The following is an 8,394-nucleotide window of genomic DNA, read 5'->3' as shown; positions in this document are numbered from 1 at the left end:
CCACCCCTGCTGCTGACCCCTCCTCATCACTGTTCTGTCAGACTCCTGGTTTCTTCCTCCCCCAACACACACCCCAGCTCCTGCACCCCCAGCCTAGGCAGGAGGCCCCTCTGAGTCAATGCCCTGCAGCAGTCCTGCCTACCCTGCCCTGTCAGAGCTCTGTTGAGCTGAGCCCTGACTCACATGTAGGGAATGGCCTTCTACCTCATGGCCTGGGGGGCCAGAGCCCAGGAGGGGTGCCAGAGGGGGCCAAGCCAACCCTTTGGAGGTCTCTGCAGAAATGGGGGGAGGGGGGCAACTTCCACGGTCTACAGGACAGAGATGGGAAGGGTCATGAGCCTCGGGGGTGGGCCAGTCTATCCATTTGCTTCTGGGATCTCTTGGGGACCAAGGATCAAGGTCCACAGGGCCCTCTTCTACCCTAAAACTCCTCCCAAGCCCTTTATCCCCAAGCCTCACTCGTAGCGCTGACCCCCGACTAGCTCAGGCTTGGCTGCCTTCTTCGAGGGGCTACCTGCAGCCCCCAGTCACCCAGGGAGAGAAAACTCCTGGAGGTGGCTGGCCTGAGGCTCCCCAGTGGCCTACTCTGGCCCTTCCCTGACACTCAGGACAGTAGGCCCACTGTGGCTTAGGAACAAAAGCTGGGAGCTAAGATGGGCCCAGATGCCTGCTGCTCTGTCCTGGGAGGTGTGGAAGGAACAGGGAGGCCAGGCTGGGATGTCTGCCTGTTCTTCCGCCCAAATTCCACCTTAAGCCGGTGGTGGCCCCTCCCTCTTACCTGGCCCAGGTGTCCCCGCCCCCAGCCAAGCTCAGGGCTGGGCCGCGTCTGTCTCCAGGCCGGCTCTGGGCGAGGCCAGTGGGGAGGGGACCTCAGGGACAGGACGGTGAAGACAGTTCAGGCCGGAGGAGGCCCCGGTGGCCCAGGCCAGGCGCGAACCCAGCCCGGCGCATCTGCCGCCATGCAGGACGGTAACTTCCTGCTGTCGGCCCTGCAGCCCGAGGCCGGCGTGTGCTCCCTGGCGCTGCCCTCTGACCTGCAGCTGGACCGCCGGGCCACAGAGGGGCCGGACGCTGAGCGGCTGCGAGCAGCCCGCGTCCAGGAGCAGGTCCGCGCCCGCCTCCTGCAGCTAGGCCAGCAGGCTCGGCACAATGGGGCAGCTGAGCCTGAGGGGGCCACCGAGGCAGCCAGAGGTAAGCGGATGCCCGCGGGGTGAGTGCCGGGCAGTGGGAACGGGGGGGCCCTGGGTAGAGGTGGCCTCGGTGGGTGTGGTGGTACGAGGGCTAGAGGCCGCAGTAGGGCTGGTGCTGGGGTTCAGCGCCCTGACTCACCGAGGCCTTGCACTGAGTCACCTGCCCCGCCCCACCAGGTGTGGGAGAAGCCATGGGTGCGGCCTCCCACCACCCAGCAGGGACCCCGGGGTCCTCGTGCTCCAGCCTGGCTGGGCCCCACCTGCCCCCTCAGTCCAGAGCGCCATGGGCACATGGCAGGATCGGCACATGGCAGGCCAGGCAGGGCCTGTCTCTGTCAGCAAACCCGGAACATGCCTACGTCCGGTCCCACGTAACACAGGCTCACACACGATCTCAGATGAGCAGACACACACGTCAGTCCCACAGGGACACAAACACACTGAGACACAGACACCCAGACTCCAGCGTCCCTCCCCGCCACCCCCCCCAGGCCCTGAGGGAATGAGCAGACAGAAACGTGAGGGGGTGGGTCTGGGAAACCTGGACCAGAGCCAACTGCCTGTCTGGACCAGGGTCTCCCTGTGGAATTGCAGGGGAGGGCACCGGAGGCCTGACCCAGTTATTCTTCATGAGAACAGCAAGCGGCGGAGTGCCCCTCAGTGCCAGGCAGACCCCAGCACGTGTGTGTGCCTGCAAATGTACGTGCAAATGTGCGTGTGCTGGTATGGACGCGTGTGTGCCTGTGTGTGCGAGTGTGCACGTGACTACGTGTGCTGGTGTGGACGTGTGTGCGCCTGTGTGTGCGAGTGTGCGTGTGACTGCGTGTGCTGGTGTGGACGCGTGTGCGCCTGTGTGTGCGAGTGTGCACGTGACTACGTGTGCTGGTGTGGACGTGTGTGCACCTGTATGTGCGAGTGTGCGTGTGACTGCGTGTGCTGGTGTGGACACGTGTGCGCCTGTGTGTGCGAGTGTGCGTGTGACTGCATGTGCTGGTGTGGACGCGTGTGCGACTGTGCGTGTGACTGTGTGTGCTGGTGTGGACGCGTGTGCGCCTGTGTGTGCGACTGTGCGTGTGACTGCGTGTGCTGGTGTGGACGCGTGTGCGCCTGTGTGTGCGAGTGTGCGTGTGACTGCGTGTGCTGGTGTGGACGCGTGTGCGCCTGTGTGCGAGTGTGCGTGTGACTGCGTGTGCTGGTGTGGACGCGTGTGCGCCTGTGTGTGCGAGTGTGCGAGTGACTGCGTATGCTGGTGTGGACGCGTGTGCGCCTGTGTGTGCGAGTGTGCACGTGACTACGTGTGCTGGTGTGGATGCGTGTGCGCCTGTGTGTGCGAGTGTGCGTGTGACTTGCGTGTGTGGAGGTGCGTGTGCCTGTGCACGTGCCTCTGTGTGCAGGTGTGGACGTGCGTGTGACTGCGTGTGCGCGTGTGAATATGCCTGTGACTGTGCATGTGAATGTGCGTGTGCCTGTGCGGGCGCACGTGTTAAAGGGTCTCACACACAGTGAGTTCCGGGCATTTGTTCTGGAAATGCCATTTCCTCCCTTGCCAGACGGCAACAACAGGGATCGAGGTTAGATAGTAAGACGGACTTCCCAGGATGTCAGGAGCCCAGACACCAGTTCTCACAGTGGTTCACACAACCTTTAGAGGGCCCTTTCCCCAGACAGGTCTCCAGATGCTGGCCACCTGGGGGGAAGAGGGTCAGCCAGAGCAGCCTGGGTGCCTGAGTCCTCCCTGCCTGGGCCGCAGCCTTGATGGTGGCTAAGTAGTTGGGTGCCCAGGGGTCATGGGGTGGAGGAGGGAGCAGGGAGGGGTTAATTACCACCCCGGCTACCCTGCCAATTAGGGGAAGGAGTATAATTTAGGGGTGGGAGTAGGGTCCCCAGGCTGGAGGTGCGTCCCCCCAGGCTGAGCCTCACTAGCGTCAAAGGGTTAATAGCCCCTGCCTAGAAGCCTCATTAACCAGGGCGGGTCTGGAGAGTGTGCTGGGAGGGGAGTCCCGAGACTCTCCAGCTCACAGAGGCTGGGGGAGAGGCTGAGGCCCCCTCCCTTCTCCCTCACCATGAGTCCCTCCAGTTGGTCACCTGCCGAGGCTCTCTGGGGACATGTGACTTTTCTCCCCTAGAAGGTGACCCCAGCAGGGACCCTAGCAGAGGCTGATCCCCCCCTGCCCCCATCCAGAGCCCACGGAGCCCACCTACCCATCCATTCCCCTGCTCTGTCTCCGTCTGACTTACACCCAGCTGTTGTCTATCCAAGCAACCACCCATCTGTCCATCCTCACATCCATCCTCCCAACCTTCCAACGGTCCCACCAGCCCTCTCTCCTCCTCCCCCCTCTCTCCACCCTCCAGCCACCCACCTGTCTGTCCACTCACCACAGAATCAGGCTGGCGTCAGCACCCAGTTTCTGTGTGGCTGGATGGGCGGGTGTGGCTCTTCCGGATGGCACAGGGGCCTGTGTGTCCTTGGCAAGGGCGGCATCACTCCTGTGTGACCACAGCATAGGACTGGCTCACAGGAGGTCAGTGTTGCTTCCTGGAGGAGGGGGCCAGGCATGCGCCCTGGCAGGGATTGGAAAGCTGATGGAGTCCCTGGCACATTTCCCAGGTGACCAGGAGGTCAGGGGGGTGAGCGTGCCTGTCCCCCAGCACAGCTGGAGGGGCAGGGGGCTGTGGGAGGGATCCAACCAGGGCTGATGTTGGAGGAGACCCACGAGCCATCTCACCCAGCCAAGGCTACCACTGTCCCTGTCGGCAGGCTCCCGCGGTCAGTACCACACCCTGCAGGCTGGCTTCAGTTCCCGCTCCCAGGGCCTCGGTGGGGACAACACTTCTGTGAGTGACACTCTCTCCATCCCCTGGAGAGTCTCATGGGGGATGCTGGGGGGAAGCTGGAAGCTCAGGGTGAGGGAGAGGGACCGGTGGGCCCCCGACACCCCCTCACTGCTCTCCTCGCTGCCCTACAGACCTTCCGGCCCATTGCCAAGCCAGCCTACAGCCCTGCCTCCTGGTCCTCTCGCTCAGCTGTGGACCTGAGCTCCAGTCGGAGACTGAGCTCTGCCCACAACGGGGGCAGCACCTTTGGGGTTGCAGGGTACGGGGGAGCCCAGCCCGCTGCACCCATGCCTACCCGGCCCATATCCTTCCATGAGCGTGGTGGGGTGGGGAGCCGGGTGGACTATGACACCTTGTCCCTGCGCTCGCTGAGGCTAGGGGCTGGAGGCCTGGATGACCGCTACAGCGTAGTGTCCGAGCAGCTGGAGCCCCCGGCTGCCTCCGCCTACAGGGCCTTCGCCTATGAGCGCCAGGCCAGCTCCAGCCGGGCAGGGGGCCTGGACTGGCCAGAGGCTACCGAGGGGCCGCCCAGCCGGACCATCCGTGCACCGGCCATGCGGACCCTGCAGCGATTCCAGAGCAGCCACCGCAGCCGTGTCGGGGCCGGGGTGGTGCCAGGGGGTGTCCTGGAGCCTGTGGCCCGGGCTCCGTCTGTGCGCAGCCTCAGCCTGAGCCTGGCCGACGCCAGCCCCCTGCCGGACGTGCGTGGGCTGGACAGCTACAGTGGCCACCGCACCCTGCAGAGGCTCAGCAGCGGGTGAGCTGGGCCCGGCCTGGGGAGGGGACTTCCGCCATGGCGCTGGCCCGACCCCGGGGTCAGACTGACCCCTGACCCCTGTCTTTACAGATTTGATGACATTGACCTGCCCTCAGCAGTCAAGTACCTCATGGCCTCAGACCCCAACCTGCAGGTGCTGGGAGCAGCCTACATCCAGCACAAGTGCTACAGTGATCCAGCAGCCAAGAAGCAGGTGACCGACTGCCCCCGCTGCTATGCTGGTGGCCCACTGGTCCCCGAATACCCCTGCTGACACCCGCATGATCCCCCCCTCTCACTGATCCCCGGTCCCGGACCACCTCTCGCTGACCCCCACACTGACCGGACAGACCCCATCTGGCCCAGCGCCTCCCCAGCAGAGAAGGGGGAGGAGCAAGTGATTTGCGTTCGGACAAATACACCTGCACACCTCCGCACACCTCCCCGTACACGCCGGTACCCGTGCGCACAGGCCTGCACACGTCTCCGGTCTACTAGCACACATCTGTGCACACCTATGCCGCGTGCACACGTGCGCTAACGCCCACATGCCCGTGCGCAGGCCCGCAGCCTCCAGGCTGTGCCCAGGCTGGTGAAGCTCTTCAACCATGCCAACCAGGAGGTGCAGCGCCACGCCACGGGCGCCATGCGCAACCTCGTCTACGACAGCGCGGACAACAAGCTGGCCCTGGTGGAGGAGAACGGCATCTTCGAGCTGCTGCGGACGCTGCGTGAGCACGACGACGAGCTGCGCAAGAACGTCACAGGTGGGCCTGGGCTCGCCCACGGGGCTGCGCCAGCACCTCTCCGTCCCTCTGCCCTCTGTCCCCCCCCCTCGGCCCCCACGGCTCTTCTGCTGGCACATCTCTGCAGCTGGCCTCCAGACCCCTTGTCCCCACGCGTTGTCCCCCGTGCTGTGTCACACCCCGTGACCTGCAGCTCACACGCAGGCTCTCTAGGGCGCTCTTGGGGGAGGCTCCACATGCCACCCGGAGGGGCCGGAGGGGACCAGCAGGCTGTCGCTGACCACGGCCGCGGCCCCGCCCGCCCCAGGGATCCTGTGGAACCTGTCCTCCAGCGACCACCTGAAGGACCGCCTGGCCCGAGACACACTGGAGCAGCTCACGGACCTGGTGCTGAGCCCCCTCTCGGGCGCCGGGGGACCCCCCCTCATCCAGCAGAATGCCTCCGAGGCTGAAATCTTCTATAATGCCACGGGGTTCCTCAGGTGCGCCGGCAGGGGGCAGTCAGCTGCGAGAGGCCAAGAGGGTGGCCATGGGGAGAGAGCCGGGTGCCTGGAAGGGGGCAGGGGAGGCCTGGAGAAGGGGCCTTTGACTCAGGTCTGAGTGGCAAGGCGGAGCCGGCCAGGGGGGCTGGCCAAGCAAGGCACAGGTGCTGACACAGAAATGGGACAGGAAACTGGGTGTGGCTGACACGTCAGATGTCATAGGCCCTGGGGGCCACAGGCACAGATGTCATTAAATCACGGACTTCATCTGACACCCATAACCCCCACTCTGGACACTTGGAGGGGTCCATGGGGGATGGGCATGCAGCGGAACCAGGGCCAGCAGGGGCTAAGGGGCAGGGCCCAGCTCAGGGGAAGGAGGGGGCTGGGGCTCAGGGTCTCAGCCCTTGGGTTTGGTTCCCACTAGGGATCTCTGATCTGCCTCCGCCCGTAGGAACCTCAGCTCAGCCTCCCAGGCCACTCGCCAGAAGATGCGTGAGTGCCATGGGCTGGTGGATGCCCTGGTCACCTATATCAACCATGCCCTGGACGTGGGCAAGTGCGAGGACAAGGTGAGGGGCGGCCGTTGCCTCAGGGCCCTGGGGGTTTCCAGCCCACTCTGACCACGGTCTGCCCTCTGCAGAGCGTGGAGAACGCTGTGTGCGTGCTGAGGAACCTGTCCTACCGCCTGTATGACGAGATGCCGCCATCAGCCCTACAGCGGCTCGAGGGCAGGGGCCGCAGGGACATGGCTGGGGCACCACCCGGCGAGGTGGTGGGTTGCTTCACGCCTCAGAGCCGGCGGCTTCGAGAGGTGGGCACAGGCCTGGGCAGCTGGGAGCAGGGGCCCCAGTCTGAGCCTGGCTGACCCTCCCCGCCTCCTACCCAGCTGCCCCTCACGGCCGACGCACTCACCTTTGCCGAAGTCTCTAAGGACCCCAAGGGTCTCGAGTGGCTGTGGAGCCCCCAGATCGTGGGGCTGTACAATCGGCTGTTGCAGCGCTGTGAGCTCAACCCGCACACGACCGAGGCAGCTGCTGGGGCGCTGCAGAACGTCACCGCGGGCGACCGCAGGGTGAGGACCCGTGCCTGGCCTTGCACTGGGGACAGGAGGGGGGAACAGGGAGGGCACAGGAGGTCCCTAGGAGTTTATCCTGCTGGGGCGGGGTGGCGGGACGAACGCAAATATGCGGGTGAGCCAAAACATCAGAGGGAGGGACACCTGAGGGGTAGCGAGGACGCAAGGCCAGCGCCCGGACCGGATGGGCCCCAGAGGCCCCTGGGGATTAAGTTCTATGCTGGCTTTAAGGAGAGGTTTGAGCAGAGGAGGGGCCAACCCAGGTCACACTTGGTGAGGCTCCTGGCTGGGGTGTGAAGGCGGAAGCAGGAAGACCTCTTAGGAGACGGTGCACTGAGCAGGTGAGAGACCATGAGGGGCCACTCCCGCCTCAGAATTCCCCAGATTGGCTGGGGAGCTAGAGAGATGGAGAGAGAGACAGAGAGAAGAGCCAGCCGGGAGTGCAGGCCACGGGGCTGGGGCTTCACCTGCGCTCACCAGCTCCTCTCCCACCTGCAGTGGGCGGGCGTGCTGAGCCGCCTGGCTCTGGAGCAGGAGCGTATCCTGAACCCGCTGCTGGACCGGGTTCGGACCGCTGACCACCACCAGCTGCGCTCGCTCACTGGCCTCATCCGAAACCTGTCTCGGAATGCCAGAAACAAGGATGAGATGTGTGAGTCAGGCCACCCTGAAGCCTGGGTTCTGCCCTCACCCTGCCTAGCTGGGCTCACACCTGGATCTTCTTTTCTGCTGTCCATTTGGACTGGCCTCTGGCAAGCTAGAGCTGGGCGAATAGACGGGAGGTGGGGGGGACCACAAGTGCTACGGCGGCTGGGAGTGGAGGTGGAGGCGAGCTGCCCGCCCCCCTGACCTCCTGGCCTCCCGGCAGCCACCAAGGTGGTGAGTCACTTGATTGAGAAGCTTCCTGGAAGCGTGGGTGAGAAGTGTCCCCCAGCCGACGTGCTGGTCAACATCATAGCTGTGCTCAACAACCTGGTGGTGGCCAGTCCCATTGCCGCCCGAGACTTGCTCTACTTTGACGGGCTCCGAAAGCTGGTCTTCATCAAGAAGAAGCGGGACAGGTGAGTCCCTCCCCCCAGCACCCCTCCCCATGGCCCAGCCTGTCACTCTGCTGACTGCTGCTCCCTGCCAGCCCCGACAGTGAGAAGTCCTCCCGAGCGGCCTCCAGCCTCTTGGCCAACCTGTGGCAGTACAACAAGCTCCACCGAGACTTCCGGGCGGTATGTTCTGGTGATCCAGGGCAGGCAGGGCCACCGGTGTTCACCTGGGTGCAGGACATCGGGGTGGCAGCGGGGGGGGGGGG

General features: G+C 64.8%; 1 protein-coding gene across 2 annotated transcripts in view; it reads left to right on the top strand.

Annotated features, from left to right (window-relative positions):
• PKP3 (plakophilin 3) overlaps positions 1-8,394 on the top strand; it is an 11,574-nt gene that overhangs the window by 2,648 nt on the left and 532 nt on the right. The window contains exons 1-12 of one of the 2 annotated variants that reach the window (XM_040639758.1): positions 937-1,191; positions 3,952-4,028; positions 4,160-4,785; positions 4,876-4,999; positions 5,348-5,552; positions 5,839-6,013; positions 6,468-6,585; positions 6,657-6,827; positions 6,903-7,088; positions 7,590-7,743; positions 7,960-8,152; positions 8,224-8,311. In XM_040639758.1, the coding sequence (XP_040495692.1) occupies positions 960-1,191; positions 3,952-4,028; positions 4,160-4,785; positions 4,876-4,999; positions 5,348-5,552; positions 5,839-6,013; positions 6,468-6,585; positions 6,657-6,827; positions 6,903-7,088; positions 7,590-7,743; positions 7,960-8,152; positions 8,224-8,311 (2,349 nt within the window). In that variant the 5' untranslated portion in view covers positions 937-959. Of the gene's footprint in view, positions 1-936; positions 1,192-3,951; positions 4,029-4,159; positions 4,786-4,875; positions 5,000-5,347; positions 5,553-5,838; positions 6,014-6,467; positions 6,586-6,656; positions 6,828-6,902; positions 7,089-7,589; positions 7,744-7,959; positions 8,153-8,223; positions 8,312-8,394 lie in introns of those variants that run through there. The other variant, XM_040639759.1, reaches the window with a different exon arrangement.

Source organism: Ursus maritimus, unplaced genomic scaffold (assembly GCF_017311325.1).
Source record: "Ursus maritimus isolate PB19 unplaced genomic scaffold, ASM1731132v1 scaffold_23, whole genome shotgun sequence".
Taxonomy (NCBI): domain Eukaryota; kingdom Metazoa; phylum Chordata; class Mammalia; order Carnivora; family Ursidae; genus Ursus; species Ursus maritimus.
The sequence above is the reverse complement of the archived record's forward strand: the minus strand, read 5'-3'. Positions and strand labels throughout refer to the sequence as shown.